This window comes from Platalea leucorodia (assembly GCF_965183815.1).
Source record: "Platalea leucorodia genome assembly, chromosome: 1".
Lineage (NCBI taxonomy): Eukaryota > Metazoa > Chordata > Aves > Pelecaniformes > Threskiornithidae > Platalea > Platalea leucorodia.
The window spans coordinates 147,596,114-147,614,268 of record NC_138823.1 but is presented as its reverse complement, the minus strand read 5'-3'; the positions used below and the strand labels follow the sequence as shown (position 1 = coordinate 147,614,268).

Genomic DNA, 18,155 nt, shown 5'->3' with positions numbered 1-18,155 from the left:
GGCTCAGTTAACTTGCACTGAAAACTGTTTGAAGAGCTATCTGAAAGGAGCTCTGGCCCAATGATATTTACGTTTAATATGTCTTGGAATAGCAGGGAAATTATCAATGGGGAAAATGCCAGATGCTCACTTGCCAATATCTAGAGGAAGAAATAAAAAGACTTAGATAGCCATAGACCACTCCAGCTTTACACAACAGAGATATTGATGCTGAGCAACATGGTTGTACGAAAATAGGTGTCAAGTTTGATTTCATTCTTTGGGCAAGATTGTAGCTTTGGTTGATACTTGCATAGATAGATGTAATAGCTTCAGAATTTTGTAAGGTGTTTGACCTAGTGACATGTAGTATTTATACCATATTAATATAGTTAACTAGACTGACTGATCACTAACAGCAGCCATCACTAAAGCAGCAGCTCAGACTGACAGTGTTCCTTTACAGTATATCTTTTTTCTCCAGATATCAGACCTAGTATTCAAAACTTTTATCAAAGACTGGGAAAGAAACATAAATTTACTGCCTAGCAGTTCAGCAGATGACACTGGCATAGTAAAAATAATGAAATGCTGGAATCAATTAGCAAAGTTAGACCTTGCAAAAATTGCAAAGTTATAACTCAGAGAACAAAGACTGCAAGGTAGAGGTTTGAGGACCGTGTTCTAGAAAGCAGCAGTTCTGGAAGGAATCTCAGTATTGTAGTGGGTGAACAACTCCAGCTGTCAGATGGGACATCACAGCACGAAAACTTAATTGATGTGATATTTCGTTACACAAACAGTGGAATATAGCCTAGGAGTGGGGTGGCCATTTTATTTGTACTGTAACATCAGATCATTACTGAAATGTTACACAAAATTTGGAAGGATCTATTTCTTTAAAAGATGCTGAAACTTAAGAGAAGGAACATTAAAGGAGTAATAAAAATATTTTGAAAACTTTTGCAGTTCTCAACTGCCATTAACAGAAGAGTTAAAGAGCTCTATCTATTTGGCTTCTCAAAGGGAAAATGGAAAGCTGGCTGGATTACTGTAAACAAGTACTGCCATGCGGAGAAATTACTCAGGGGCTAAAGAGTTTTTTCATCTAGCACAGAAAGATATAACCAGAAGCTAGAAACTACAGATAGATACCTTCAAAGTAGAATAAAGCACGTTTCTATGATTGAGTGTTATTAACCACTGGGATAAACTACCAAGGGAAATGATGATTCCCTACCCATTGTTGCTTTCAAATCACAGTCGGATATCTTATTTTTCAAAGTTGGCCTTCAATTAACCAGAAATTACTGGGCTGAAGACAGATGAAACTGGATCAAGTGTAAGAAACTGAGATACAAGGTGCTAGGCTCAGCTAATCTAATAGTCTGCTCTGGTTTTACCTGTGTAAAACTACCAAAATTATACTGTTGGCCAGTATTTTTCACATAGCAGAAAAATGCCAAAGTAAAAAGCTGGTTACACATGCAGTGAATGAGGATTCTGTATTGTCTACATGTTAATTAATGGTATGACTTCTGGTATTTGAGTTGAGCATCAGTAGTTGTTTTTCTTGTTCCCAAAATATCATTTAGCTGTTTTTTTTTCCAATTATACTGACATCTGTGTAGGAAAAGTTAAATTTGAGAATATTAACAGAAAAAGTGAGTTCTAGTGAATTAAACAGTGTCACAAAGTTACATTTCTTTTACTTGATTTAGTGAGAAGTTTGGCTGGTTTATTTAGGGGTTCTTGCATACATGATCTGCTTTGGTATAACAAAAGGAATGACGTTAAACCAGCGTGAAAACCAGAAGTGACTTTGAAATACTGCTAGTAATACATCAATTTAAATTTGGCTTATATCAGCTTAGCTCTGATGCAGTTATTGGAGAATATGACATAAGAAGGCTGAAAGCCATATTTTCAAAGTCTTAAAAATAAAAGACTCACTGAATTCAGAAATAAATCTATAAAATTTCTCCCACGTGAAAGTATAAACAAAATAAGGGAATTATTCACAGTCTCAGAATACTGTAGAGAAAAGCTTATATTAACTATCAAAGAAACTGTCTTAAAAGATTTTGAGGAGGATACTCTAGAGAAGCTATTAAAAATCAAGTTAGAAAAAAACACTGATGAGAAGGATGCAATGACTATTTCTCTTCCAAGTTAGAGAGGAAACATGGCAGATGAAGAAAGAAATCAGAGTTTTATGGACACAAAACATAGTTGGAATTGGAATTATAAGTAGATGTGTGACCAACAAAATATGCTGGCAAAATTGGTAGCTCAAGGCACAAATTGTGTCTCATACATGAAAAGAACTATACTCATTTTTATGTGTGAGTGCAAATGAGGAGAAGTTACACTCAGGTCTCCTTGAATAAGCCTCCTTAATTTTAAGTCTAGTGCCATATCACATGTTTTTTCTGAATTTGTGAATAATTGAACAATTTGCATCTTCCCTTCAAAAATTATGCTAAGAGCAAACAAATTTCTCTCTCTCTTTTTTTTTTTTTTCCCCCCCCGGAAAGGACCGATGGGTTCTTGCAGTACAAATGCAGCAAGTTGTTTGTTGTTTTTTCTTTTTTTTTTTTTTTTTAATAAATTTATTTTCATTACAACTTGGTTCGGAATTTGAAAGTCACTTTCAGCTTCATGATTTAATAAAAATTATGAATGACTCAGTGATATCTGGTACCAAAATAGGACACAGTAGCCAAGTTGAAAAGAAAATACAAACAAAATCTTCAGCAGAAATTAGAAAATTTTCGAGCAGAAATATCTCAGTAGATTTTGCCAAAATCCCTGCAGGTGTCCACACTCTTGTGCTGGGAATTCTAGTGAGAGAGAAGAACTCGCAGAATCATTTTCTAAAACTAATAAGAAAGTTGTAGTAGGGTTCAGTCTAACAGACTGGATGCTTTAAGAAGCAGTCAAAAGTTTGGATATATGTTTTAGAAACAGGGAAGAGTTTGCGTAAGGTGAGGAAATCATAAATTAAGTTAGTATAACCAGCTCTTCAAACTGAGGTACAGCCTGTGTCAAACAATTAGACATACAAACAGAAAAGCAGTCAAAGGGAATCCATGACCCAGGAAAACTCTATTCTTCTCTTGAAAACGACAATGTTATTAAATCTGCATTTACAAATACATATGCTTATTTTTTAAGTGTGGGAAAATTAGTCATTTTGCAGAACCGAATACTTCAGTCACTTGGTGATGAGTGTACTGGGTGCCATTTTATAGGTGAAATCTTTTGAATGAGATGTCAAGATCAAATAGGCTTTTACCATATGATGGCCTATCAGGAAATATGCCCTTTTGACAGAGGCTTGTAGTAAATGATAAAATTATTTATTGAAAATTACAGTGAAACATAGGTAGCAAGCAGATAGCTACCTGAATGGCAATATATGTCATGAAAGGCTGACATGTTAAACAGTTCAACAGTAAGCTAGGAAAGTGCAAGTGGTTGCTAATGGGTGGCAGGGGTTTTATGGTATTACATTCAGAGGATGGATTTTAACTAGAATAATTCCAAAATGTATGTTAGCTCTACCATAGACAATATGAACTCTTGTGTTGTACAAGTCACCAGTTTATGTGAACAAGCTTCCCAAATGCACACTAACACTGATGACGTTGACATCTATATTTTGGATTACATAGTTCAGTCACAGGGAGAAAGATATTTACAATTTATGCTGAATTCTATTAATCATTGGGAACAGTAATCTAAACAGTATTTTCCATCAGAGAGTTCTCAAATTTTATTTTTTTCAACTTAGTCTGAGAGCACGTCAGAATCTTACCCTTCAAAAAAATAAAATAATGGCCTCTGACCTTATTCTGAAGGAGATGATAAGCAGGGTGCAATTACTGCACCACTTCAAAACTGAGACAAAGATACGGGCCAGAGTATGCTGCAAAATAATAATTAGGAACACAATAGTACTTATATAGGGTTTTCATTGCCAGTATCCTAAATAGTTATTACTTACTCTACAGACCAAACTGCATGAAATCAGGAATTTTTAGTTGCATAAACTGATCACCCCATAAAATCAAAGATCCTGTTTCCATGTTAATATATTTGATAATAATAACAGAGGCAAAGAAGTGCCAGGAATGTATAATGTAGGCAGAATATCCATGAAGACTGTGCATTTTTTTTAATTTTTTTAGTTTCCAGGAAACAATCACAAGGTTTGGGGTCTTGTTACTGAAAACAGATTATTTTCCATCATGCATAGCAGGAGCAACAGTTTCATCTAACTGCTAGTACTTAATCAGTTCCATTCAATTCTGCCTTCTTTCACAGTATAAAGAAATTCTACTACGTGTCTCTTTTAGAATTATTTTCCAACTTCACATATTGGGCAGTTTGAACAAGCATTTCAGCTTTAATAATGGTTTCTGGATGAGTACATAAATGGAGAGTCATTACTATTTAAATGAACAAAGAAAGCCTTCAAGCCAATGAAATTAAGAAAAATATCCTAAACCATTAACAAAGCCTTTGGTACCTTTGCCTAATTTGTCCTGTATTAATCACAGACAGAAAAAGAAACCAAATGTTACACTAAGGAACATTAGCTATAAGCACTAATGGGAAAAGACTACATAGAATAGTTATTTTGTTCAAAAGAAGTAAAGCTCTTGAGAATTGAAGTTCTGTGAAATTTAGAACATGAGAAATGAGTATTCACTACTAGTACATAAAAAAGTATGTCTTTGCAGAAAATTTTCTTTATTACTATGGTCTGCTGGCTACTTTGCACTGTAATGTATTTCATACGTAGTAGAGGTGCACCAGTAAAATTTTCCTGCCCACTGATGTTTCTTGACACTAACAGTTGGTATAAGCAAGGTGATATTTAAAATGGAAGGTGTATGCACTGTAAACTAAATTGGTAAAGAAATAAATATTTGACTTGCTATAGGACCTTGCTATATTTCAAATTTTTACATTTTGAAAACTTGGCTGTACAGCTCCTTCTCCTACGCATTAACTCCTCTGAAAGATATTCTGATGTCTCCATATTTCACTATCCTGGTGGCTCAGCTCCTTTTCTAAATTTTTATTTTTTCAGAATCTGTTGTGGATTTTGGATAACTATTGTGCATTTCAGACTGCTTCCTATTGGGCAAACAACAGAACGGAAAAGAATGGGCAGAACAGCTCCTCTGATACTTGGCAAAGCCCAGCCAAGATCCTGCCTTGGTGGTCAACACCAGGTTAATGAGATAGCAAACCTGATGTGGGAGCAGGAAGGATATGAAAAAGGGAATCTCAAATGGTTTGAATAAATAGGAAATAAAAGGTAAAATTTACCTGAATTGGTTTAGACATAAAAGTCCCTATTTGTAGCTCCCTTAAATGTATAATCCAAGTTATTTTAAAAGTGGATTCTTCAAGATAAACTCCTGATGTCACTAATACAGAGCCCCTGAGGGATGCTTTATAAAGTTACTCACAACCTGTCTGCTGCATTTCTTACATGGTGTTACAGCTTGAAGACTTTCAATGACAATGCAATGAAGACCTCACAGATTTGCCATACATCACTGTCATTTTTGATGAACTAAAATGCTAAAAAGAACCAGCACCAAAAAGATGGTAGAAATCTTCTCATGCAACTTTTATTCATGCTAGTGAGCATTCACACAAGCAATCTTGCTGGCATTAAGGGGGGTCCTGACAACATGAGTCACCAGCAAAATTGTTCCAGAAGGAAGGACTTCCTCAGAAAGCAATGGATTCAGCACTGGAAAGTAAATCAATTCCTAGCCAGGCTTATAAGCACTCGAGTCAAGTTTAAATTTACAAGTGTCTCAGTTTTTCTTTTCAGAACAGTTGTGTCTGATCAATGATTGGAAATTTTATTCAATTTTCATCATTTAGGTGAAAAGCTGAGGTAGTTTTAATCGAGTAAGACGGGCTGCAAATAGAGAGTGTAGTCTTCTGGAAATCTCAGCCTCTAAATCCATTCCCCAAGCAATTACCAATGGAATACACTAGTTGTAACATTCTAAGATTTTACAAAAATCTTTTGTCAAAAGATTTACAGACCACTAATGTGTTACTATTACCACTTTAAAAAGTCTCTTTCCTTAACTATGAGCAATAGTTGTAAAGTGATGTTTGGTAATTCCATTTAAGACAAGAATAACTCAGGGGATTTCAGATTCAGCAGTGGAAAAAATGCAAATTATCCCATTTGTAAATTCCAATTTTTTCTGTCTCGGGATTAATGAAAAGAACGTTAATAACTCCTCCCCACAAAAGCACTGTGGTTCTGGAGGAAGCTTCCAGTGGTGCAGTGAGAGCAAGCAGCCTAAGCCATTGTAGCATAGAACTTGTTTATCCACAGACTAAATGACATAGTTGCATGCAATTCTAGAAACCACATGTGATTAATGAGGTGGCCTATTTCATTCTGCCTTCCTAAATGAATAAACTTTTCCACTGCCTGGCACTCTGCATCATTGTTTACATTTATGCAAAATGAATGAAAGATATTATCAATTTAGAGCAACACACCCATATTAGATTCATTTTGCTCAGGGCTGGACAGTAACAGACAGGGCAGAGCATCTCTTAACCAAGACTAGTAGTCTGAAAATGTCACCATTTCAATGTCAGAATGCATATATAGTTCTTGCCAAATTTATCTTAAAATGAAAAATTGAAGTAGTGTCCGTCCCCACTTTTCTGTGTCTTGAAGGCAGGAACTTTTCTGTGGTCTTTAAAAAGATTGTTTTTTTCTTTAAAAAGGTTTCAACAAGAGGAGATAAACAAAGCTTTGGTGCACATTCCTTTGATCAAGCACAGGTTCCATTGTGCTAAGCAGAGCAAAGCTTCATGAAGCTGGAGTCAAAATGCAAATAAACTGGATTTTCATAGATTAAGACTACTAACCTGTACATAACATTCAGAAACAGAGCCAAAGCAGACCTTGCATCAGCACGTCTTTTATAAGGTAAGGAAAGCCAGGTACATGGGCATACCAGAAGCTTCTTGTGTCTACAAAACTATCCAGTAAGAGTATCCTGCAGCAATCCTGTTTGCAAGATGCAAAGACATCTATCTTAGGTGAAGATATGACTGCTGCTAGTAGAATAGCCCGGATCCTCACTAGCTTTCTAATGAAGGGGAGAGGAGTACTATGATTTCTGCTGCATGGCTTCAACACAGACATGAAAAATGAGCCTGAAGGCTCACAACTGGTCTGTAGCAGAGAGAGAAGAGAACCCAGATTTCTCCAAGTCTGGACAATCAATCGTATCACTGATTACATTTTTTTTAATATAAAGATGATAACAGAAAAATGTACATCTAGAAGAGAAAGTCACACTCTGCATGCCAAACTGAGATTAAAATAACCAAAAAAAGAAAGAAATTGTTCTTTGCCCCCAGGAACTTGAGATTATCTCCATTCTGATTCTCATTTGCATGAAATTCAACTGGAGGTATAGCCTCTAGGCTATAGCCTTCAGGACTCTAGCAACAATAGCAAGAAAAAAACCCCACCAACATCTAAAGTAACGACTGAAATTCTGAAACACTTGGAGAATGCCAAAGAGTCCAACCAAGACAACAAGATATTGGTTCTATAAAGACAGACCAAATGGCCTCAATCTAACCAGTGTTACCACTGTTATCCAGATAGACAGAAAACATCACAGAGCTAGAGATACAAACCAGTTATTCCTTATTTGAAATAAATGAACTTTGAAGTATGTCAGTTGCCAAGAAATGATAGCTGCAGAAAAAAGGTGACCTTTTAGTACTAACCATTGATTATAGAGTATTTTCACAGGCCCAAATTAGGTGAACTAATTGAGCAAATTAGACCCTACCTTTCAAAACCCAAGAGGAATTTACTAAACAATCAAGAATTTACTGAACATTGAACACTTACAACCACCCAAAAAAGGCCAGTTGAAATCCAGGATTAGCACATTTGAGACATGTTGATTGTTTTCAAGTCCCTCACATGAATATCACTTTTACAATAAAATGCCATTTTCAGCAAAATAGTGATCTTATAAGCAATATAATGAAATGATCTTATATAGCTGAACTTTCACATATCTCTCCCCCCCCCTCCCCCCCCTAATGTAGGGAAATTTCTGGCAGGTATAAAGTAATTTGTCTACTTAAATGACAATTTTCAGACCCAACTTACTTCTTTGTAGCCGAAAATGATACGCCCATCATTGAGAAGGGTGGCCTGAAAAGTGAAACTGCCCAGGTTGTAATTATCCTGCAGATGTACATGGTCCCACTGAACAACTAGTGCAGTGCCTGTGAACCCCAGAGTGGGGGTAGAGAGGCAAAGGGAAGAAAAAAATGTGAGAAAAGTATTAACTGACTGTAGGAAAAGTACTTAACTGCAGTTACTTGAAACAAAAACGCTGATTTGTCTCTTTTTAGTAGCTTTCAGCTCAGTATCTTGAAATGCCAAAGATATTACAAATACAAATTGCAACTGAAATCCTCTTAAAGGTAGACACCACAGTTCCACAAATAACTACCTCAACTACTCTCACAAAAGTCTGGTAAAGCAAGAGTGGTCAAGTAACCTATTTGGAATTGCACAAGGAGTCAACAATCACTAAAGGTAGGATCTAGCACTCAAGAGTTCAGGTGTGCTGCCACAACCACCGCTCTGCAGTGGCTTTTTTTACACTATATATATGTACCCTGATGACTTTGAAATGTGAAGTGCTAATAGCATCGCCTGTTTAGTAAAAGTTATTATTTGAGGAATTTAGATTCTTCCATTAACTATGTATTAATACAAATAGCATTAATTTTTTTCTGCATGGTGCAAGCCCTTGCTGAGATTCTGCAAGTTGAAAAATATTAGGTGTCGGCAATAAATAAATGTAGTTTAAATTAAAACCACTAAGAATTCATAGATGGGGTAAATATTGAGTCTGGTGTGCAGAGGTTTAGTTGCAAGAAGCTTGTTAAAATTCATGGGAGTTCTCTGGCTGAATATCCACTTATCACACTAAAAACATACCCCAAGTGACTTGCATACCCTGTGAGCATGTTTTACAGATGTTGAGGGTTATAGACACATTCAAGCAGCTTGGCTGAAAGACCCTTACCACAACAACTGTGTTTACTGAAAATGACTTTTTCGTCTTTATATGCCTTCTTCAACATACTCCTCTCTTTGGCACTAATGGGAGTTATGTGCTTTGATTCACAGCACTTTCATTTCATTTCTTCCTGGAGTGTTCAAGGTGGGTCAGTATACATTCAGCTCAATGCATTTCTGATACATTGTTGAAACATTTTTTGTCACAGATCTTCTGTGCTGTGACTTTCATTAACACATCTTGGCAGGCGATGTCATGAAACTACGAGCATGCAAATTTTTGGTGTATACTACACCACATTATTGTCCCATGTGTCTTTCATGAGTCTAGTACGTGCTCATTAATTGTGCACACAGTGCATTTTTCCTTCTGTGACCACTTTCATTAACTGCTTTCTGAATATTTATTTGATTGTATTAAATTTCATTTAAAAGGAATTTAAAGTGACTTTTAAAATTATTGGAGCAAAAATAGCCAGAACTTCTTATAGTGAGTCTTTGAGTACATCAGATCTATGTGCATCTCAGAACCTCAAGCTAAAGTGGAAATCAGCTGCCTCCAAAACAGTTTTCTCATTCCCAGGGCTTTTGTGTAGATTCGTGTGTATGTAAGTTCCTTGCAGTTAGCTCCATGAGTGAGACTTTGATGGGTCACCACACTCTGTGCTTGCTCACTACAGATGCCGCTCTAAAGCAGCACACTTACCCACAGGGATAAAACAGGGATGAATAAGAAATAAGGAGCCTAGGATACAATTTGCTCAGTTCCTCTTTATTTGGGGTATGATAGCAAATTCTTTGTCCTAAAGCACATGGTGTCTGAAAGATCATCATGACTTACACATGAAGAGGGATCCAAACTCTCAAAGAAATATTCAACCTTGTCATAAAAGCAATGTGATACAGCCTGATACACCTGGTATGAAGACCGGAAGTCAGGAATACAATGAGATTAGTAATGTCTTTCCCAGAGTCCTCAGATTCTTTCAGCAAAGATGAAAAATCTCAGGCCATAATGTAAAATAATCTATGAAATGAAAATAATATTTTTTTCTGTTTGAAAATTCTCCATGCAAAGAGTAGCATTTTCTCATGTAAGTCTATTTTATTGGATTTTTAACAAATAAATGCTGCAAATAATGACTAGATTAAAACAAAAGGTTATGACTAGGTGCACAGGTTATAGGATACATTTTGATTCCTGATCTAAAGAATAAAAATTAACACACCTGGTTGGAAATGTGACATATTTTTTGGACATGTTCAGAATTTATGCTTAAATTCAGTATGAATAACCATACATAGAACAGCACGGTCTTATCCAGGAAGATTTAAAACAATCATACATCTTATGATATTAAGTCATGATACTAAACTCTCTGAGTTTTAAATTCAGAATAGACAGTCACTGCCATCATATTTGATCACTAAAGGCCTGAGGTAAGGCACCAGGTGCCTTTTAATCACATAGGTTATGTTTTCAAAATATTGATTATAACTGACTTCATGAGACAAATATCCACGCATTCAAGGCCTTTGAAATATCTCACAGAACTTCAAGTATAATGCTGCAGTTTGCCTTTTACCCTTTCTTTTGTACAACGGACTGTTGAGAACCTGTGGTGTAGATGAGTGTATTGGATTCCAATCCTGTGACTCCATGGACACTTAGTCTTTGACAGGTATATTAACCTTATACCTGCCCTGCTTCTGTATTCTTGCTATTGCATTCCACAAATGCTATTTTCATCTTAGCTAGTGAGTAAATGGTATTTACTATATGTGTTTTGAAGTAACAGGAACTTGCACTTTTATACAAGACAGATTTTTCCTTTTAAAACTGATAAAATACATTGCTAGTTTGAGTTTATGTACTTTAACACCCAGGAGTTATCTGTCCAGTTAGGAAAAAGCATTCATGACTCTTTAACCAGGTTCTAAATTAAGAACTGTTTATGAATATCTAGCCACATGCTTTATACGGCCTGTAATTAGAAAAAAAAAAAAAAGAAGAAAAAAAAAAAGTAAAACATCTTCAATTTTTCCTTCAAAAATAGTTATTTAGGAAAATATGAAGAGCCAAGAGACACAGACACATTCATTTATGAATGACTACTACATACCATTATCAAAGTATCTGACTGTTGAATTTCTTGACACACTGGGGTCAAAATTTGCCATTAAGGGTGCAATATATTGTGTAGCTGTTAGCATTCGATGCACAACTTCTCCAGTATATATGAAACCTACAATAAAAAAAAAAATATTGAGACCATTTCAGTAACTTCTGAAAAGACTTAATAGAATGGCAGGTTGAACTAGGCATTGCCAGAGCATTAAAGGGTCATCTGAGAGAAATTAATCCCACCACCAATTTTATAGTGAATTAAGTAAGAGCTAAAATTTCAGGAAAATGTCTGTGATGGCTGCCAGAAGAACAAGATCCAAGATGAACAATGGAACAATTATTTCAAGAAGCAAGTTTTCATATAGAAATAAAAACAGCAAACTCAAGGAAGAATAACTCCAGTTATGGACAAAATGCAGATACATGGCATTATCAAAATGAGCCATTTACCACCATGCATATTCCATAGTGCTTTCTATCCCTTCCAAAAATCTGCAATTTGTTTTGCTTTTGCAAACTGTTACCTCTTCAAAAGTTAGTCTAACCCTTTTTCATATTTCTAGAGACACAGAGTAAGAGACTATTTCACACAAGAAGAGGTGACAGTGTTAAAAAAAAAAAAAAAGTCAGATGAAGAGTGGAACAGATAGGATTTTTTCATAATTATAAGACAAGCAGCATTTCTGCTACATTCTCTGCAGTGCCAGGTGTCACTAGTTTATCCTATTCATCCCTGAATCCACAGTACTCCTCAGATCAATAGTGGGCTTCTTCCATCAGAAGTGCTTGCCCAAAACCTCTTACTGGTTTGGAACTGGAGTTCTTCCTTCAAGGAAGAATAGTCATCTACGGTGAATACTGTAAAGATGCAGTTTTCTTCAAAGCAAAATTTTGTGTATTTTAATGGCAGGAAACCCCTGCCATTTTAAACAATAAATGGTCCACAAATAAACCTGTATTGTTTAGGTTTGCCAACTCCACGTCAACTGACTAATGGGACTAACTTCTGTAGACGCCCCATCCTAAAGCCTGACTTAAAAACTCCCGTTGCCCTAGAGTGAGTCTTTTCTTAAGTTTTCTGTTAACTTTTGCCTTGCTGGTCAAAACTGACAGACTTTACGTTGATTGGAGCTACAAATAGATCTTCAAAACTAAGTTTGCATATTACCTCTCCTCTTAAAGTGTTTACCAGATGGTGCCTTATGCTGAAGTGTTTATTTTTTCTCCTTCTATTGATTTAATGAAGTGCATTTCAACAGCAAACACCCAAATAACAACAAGAATATTAGAGCTGGCTGAAAATTCTCTAACAGAAAAAATTCTGTTTGGAAGATGTCTCACAAAAATTCAGTTATTTACTGGCAAATGGTAGTATCTACTGCAACAGTATTTATGCTGGTTTGTGTGTTCTTTTCCTTCTTCAGTCATATTGAGAGTCTCTCTTCCTCCACAACCCCTTTTACTGTCAAGCCCAAGAGGTCCTTTCTTCTCATATTTAGTATCGTCGCAATATAACACATGATGAAGCAGCATATAAATCTATGCCTAAAACATGATTGTGAAATTCCACTAAACACAAACCTGAACAACTGGCATTACCCTCAAGGTAGAAATATCATTTTCTAGCCAACTCCAGCTAATATATGATATTAAAAATCTATTAGTGTGCAACCCCTCTTTCTTAACAATAGTATCTCCATCCTAACCACTGTGAGATGAGATAGGTTTGTTAAAAGGCTTGTTTGATATGATATAGGAAATCTCTGCGAGCATGACAAAAATAACAAGTTTATGGAGTGCTTTAGGCATCCTTCCACTCCTGTCCTCCCCTGAAACATGTTGGTAAATGCTTGTGAACTGTTCACGGAACCAGTTCTAGAAGTCATAAGATGCCATAAACAAACAAATAAAAAAGGTGGTTCTTTGGAATAATTTTCCTGCATGGCTGATAGCACTTAAGGTCAAGTACCATGAAGTCAACTCAAGTGGAGGTGATAGGAGACCTAAGAAAAAGCGAAGTGTGGAGAAAGTACAACAAAAAATTAAGTTGGAAACATTTGGCATTGACAAAGGGGTGAGCTAGGAACCTAGCTGCCTTTGCTTCATTTAAAACACACCTATGTATTCAAATGATACCGTATTTCAATATCTGGACACCTCCTAACTACTAAATTAATTCTTAGGACTAAACTACAACTGTCTTTGGGGTGTGTGTGTGTGTGTGTGTAGGGGGATATTCTTTCAGTTAAATGTCTAAATACTACTTTTATCTGTTGTTAATTGATAGGGAGAGAAACACCAATTAAAAAAAATAAATCTGCCCACACATATTTACAAGTCATGTATAAATCTGAACTTTCAGAATACACAATTGTAGCTGTAACTTTACTCTATTACTTATGATTTTAGGATAGTCAACAGTCTAGTCAGTATAGTCCCTGAAATGCATTTTCATTATTTCCTATTTATTGCTGTCTGCTTCTAAAATGTCATTGCCTTGAGAAGTATTCCATCATGCTGAAACATTTTAAATACATACCATTTCGTAGAATATTTGTGCCGCTTATGAGCCCTATGGTCATGCGCACACATATTTTAACACAGTCTTAGGTAGGGCTATAACTTTGAAACCATTCCTCAAAAATATTTTGAAGACAATATAAACAAAACCTTTCAATCCATATTCATGTATTACAATTAGCCTTAATTCTTCAGTACTTATTCATCCCTTGCACAATGGTCCTATCTTTACACACAGTTCCCCTTTCATGCTTTCATCCCATTTACAGTATAAATGTCACCATTATAACTAATAATGAGGCAGATACAATAGGAAAAGAAAGGACTTAATTGTGCTGGAACACATAACTAAGTAGATCAGTCCAGGTAATTAGTAACCACAGAGCGTATTTCCAAGTGTTTGCTGGATGCAGCTTTACTTTAGACAAAAATCGAAAGCAGGAGGTGGATGATAGCTGGGAAGCAGGGAGGCCTTGCATGAAGATCATTCTAATGAGAACGCCAGTCATGCATTGGAACAACTTGAAAAGAAATACAAAGTCATTTCAAATCATCCCAGAGATTCAAAGGCTGAAGCCACTGTTGAGCATGGATATTTTAGCATTGCCACTTTAACTTAAAGAAAGCAGAAAATGTAAAATTAACTTATTCCTGAATGGACTTCCGCAGAAAATTGGCTTATACTATCTGTGACCTAATTTTCTGACAGTGGTAAATGCCCATGGTTGATTCATTTAGTCAAGGAAGAATTTTCCAGACCTGCAATTTCCTGAACCACTTACTCTTTCCTTTGTGGGACGGGTTGGTAGAGGTCTGTTCCAAAACTCTCCACAAGTACTATACCTAGAAGAGTAATATGCTCCTAAATACTGGAATGAAGAAAAATAGGAAAGAGTGCTCAGCATTTTGTAAGTTTTATATGTATACATAAATCTAACTAAATTAAGGATGAACTAATACTAAAGCCACTTGTAAATTAAGGAGAGTATGCTCCTAGTCCTCATAGTGTACAAATGCATACTCACACAAACAGATGGGAAAACTATATATGTCTATATATATATAACCACTTAAATATGAAAGCACACTTCCACTTGATGCAGGACCCTGACTTGATTTAAAAATGCATTTTACATCTGAATTTATCCATTCCAAAATATGCTCCATATCTGTTGCATTTTAACATATTAGATTTACATATAAGATTTAACATACAAGATTACAACAATCCGTATATAAGCTTTCTGTGGTTTCTTTTTTCTACTCCTAGCTGTGCACAAACTCAGTACCACTTACAAAATCTTTTGACAGTGTTTGCCAAGTGTGCAGAATAACAGAATACAGGTTCAAAGCAGCACAGGCAATGAGTCCTTTGAAGTTGCTATTGTGCGCCTATAAAGATATGATAGGATATAGGATATGCAGACAACATAAAAATGAAACATCTAGGTTCATAACTATCTTCTCCCTTCTAAGGCCCTGCATGAACAAGTTACATAAACCTGAGCCTGATTTTATATTTGTGACATTATGATAAACTATTTTTGCACTTTAGCACTTAGCTGAATTAGAACAAAACCTACTTTAGATTATCATTTCATGTGTGTGACTTATTTTTAAATATCTGAAACAACTGGTCATATCTTAAAAGCATCATACTGAATACAGGGTATAAATGAATTATACTTCTGTGTGCTTGTGATGAGTAGGCTCCATTTTGAGAATATATATTTTAGGTGCTCAGTACTTCTTCAAAGCTATTATGACAGTTCAGCCTTTACCTATGTGGTGGGTTGACCTTTGCCAGCTGCCACATGCCCACCCAGCTTCTCTCTCACTCCCCTTCCTCAACAGGACAGGGGGACAAAATAAGACAAAAAACCTTGTGGGTCCAGATATAGACAGGGAGAACACCTGCTAATTACTGTCATGGGCAAAACAGAATTGACTTAGGGAAAATTAATTTAATTAATTGAGAGATAAAATAGGTTTGGATAGTGAGAAACAAAGACAAATTAAAACATCTTCCCCCCACCCCTCCCTTTTTCCTAGGCTCAATGTCATTCTTTCGTTCCTAACCCCTCTATCTCCTCCTCCCCACTGAGCAGCACAGGAGGACAGGGAATGTGGGTTGCAGTCAGTTCATAACACTTCATGTCTGTCGCTCCATCCTCTTCACATTTTTCGCTGCTCCAGTGTAGGTCCTTCCCACTGGTTGCAGTCCTTCAGGATAAACCTGCTCCAGCATGGGTCCTCCATGGGCCATGATTCCTTCAGGACATTTCCACATTTCCAGTGTGGGGTCCTCCACAAGATGCAGCGTGGGCTCTTCCATGGGCTGCAGGGAAATACCTGCTCCAGCCTGGTCTCCACGGGTGCTTTGGTGCCTGGACAACCTCCTCCCCCTCCTTCTCTCACCTTGGTGTTCACAGGGTTGTTTCTCACAGTTTTTCCCTCACTCTTGACACTGCTGTGTAACATTTTTTACCCTTTCTTAAATACGTTTTCCCAGAGGTGCCACGAGCTTGGCTGATGGGCTCAGCTGTGTCCTGCAGTGGGTCCACTGGAGCCAGCTGGATCTGTCTCTGTCTGACACAGGGCAGGCCATCACCTCCTTCTATAGAGGCAGCCACCCCACTACCAAAACCTTGCCACAGACCCCTAATACAACCTAAGACTGTTGTCTTATATATATCGACTATTTTACCTAATATGCAACAATAACGTTATTTATCTGAATGACTGGAATTTCTAGTATCTTGTTAAGAGTATTTTCTATTTTTAGATTACTGATTTTCTAGTAGAAGATAGGTGGAAATTTGCAGCTGAAACAGAGCACTTAATGTGCCAGTCTTACCCTCAGCAATTGCTAGCTCTTGCCCAGGTCAGGTCGCTCCCACTGTATAATACCTTTCATCTTCTAAAAAGGGAAAAATGTTCTGGCAAAAAGAAAATTATCTAGAGAAAAAGAATCATTGTGTCAGCTGAAAAATAAAAAAATTAATGGTGCTAAATAACAGCAATGAAATAAGTTGATGTGGAATTACTCCTTCTAGTAGCCATGACATTGCTTTCATAAAAAGCATATAGAATTTTGCTCATTCTCCAAAACGATCTTTATTGCAAATAAACACCTGAAAAAATACTTCTTTCAACCTGAAATACCAAACAATGCATTTGACAAGAATAGGAATGCTCAAAACCACTTTGTATAGCTGCCAATAAGCAGTTTGACACAGGCCTCAAAAAAGCCCTATAATTATCTTCCCCTTCTTTTCATAGTTCTGAAGAATTTGAGAGCTTGACTGAATGGCAAGTAAGTTCACCGAAGCTCCATAAACCAACTCTATTTATCAGGTGGTTTTGCCATCATGGTACAAGTTGGCTCATGTACCTTTTGTACAGTAGCATTCATGTTTCAGATACAGGCATCAATATTGCTTTTATAATCTACAAAGCCTGATGTATTTTAAAGGTAACTGCTCCCCTTCCACATCAGTTGACATTATCTGAAGTGTGTCAGGGAGTCCCCAGAGAAGGCTTTTTCTGCCTTACTATGTGCCTGAAGATGTTGACTCATAGGGAAGCAAAAGACACATGACATACATTTTTCTTGAGACAGCTTCCAGATCAGAGAAGTGAAAAGATGATACTTGGAATTTAAGACCAAATGAAAAAGTATGCATTAAAAAAAAAAAAAAACCAAACGAACGGAGTAGTACAAGAACCTGGAGCTCAAAACAAAGAACAAATCTAACCATCTCATACAAAATATTAAATGTAGAAAGAAATAAGACTGCTTAAAAAAAAAAAAAAGTTCATTTTCTTATCAGGCAGCTAATGTTAAGTAAAACCATATGTTAAATCCCTTAGTAATACAACAAGCTGGAAAAGGAACTGCCTGCCAGCAGTGGCTGAACAATGAAAGGTTTTGCATGAGAGAGACTGTCACTGGGCAAAGGCAGAGCTGCCATTCGAGTGCACAGTTCAGTGCGGGTTTACTCGAGCGCCCTTGCAGCATATAAACTAGAGGGGAAATAGCAGAGCAGCTTCCGAAAAACAGAACCAGAGGAAAGTGGTTTCCCTAAGGGTAGGCTCCAACCCAGATCACCCAAGGGAAAGCCTTGATTTCAGCTTGTATGTTCACATATGCAACAAGCTTTGTAAAGATGTAACAACACACCCTTACACACACCCTGAAATGTCTTGTTGCATAGAGGAATCATTTCTATCATTTCTCCCTATTCTTTTTCTGACTTAAGCAGGGTGAGAGTACATATGACTTCTGCTGCTCGTTTTCCTCCAAAACACTCTGAAAACTGTTTGTGCAGCCAAGAGAGAAAACTGCAGAGGAACTGGCAGGAGCTTCCTGGCTCTCTGGCTGCTTCTCTTTTGGTCTTAGCA

General features: G+C 36.6%; 1 protein-coding gene across 1 annotated transcript in view; it reads right to left on the bottom strand.

Moving 5' to 3' along the window:
- The window catches only part of PLXDC2 (plexin domain containing 2), a gene marked incomplete at its 5' end in the record, with an annotated part of 277,865 nt that overhangs the window by 63,100 nt on the left and 196,610 nt on the right, over positions 1 to 18,155 (bottom strand). Inside the window, 2 exons of the mRNA XM_082309994.1 lie at positions 8,180 to 8,298; positions 11,227 to 11,349. Coding sequence (XP_082166120.1) covers positions 8,180 to 8,298; positions 11,227 to 11,349 — 242 coding nt within the window. The remainder of the gene's footprint in view (positions 1 to 8,179; positions 8,299 to 11,226; positions 11,350 to 18,155) is intronic.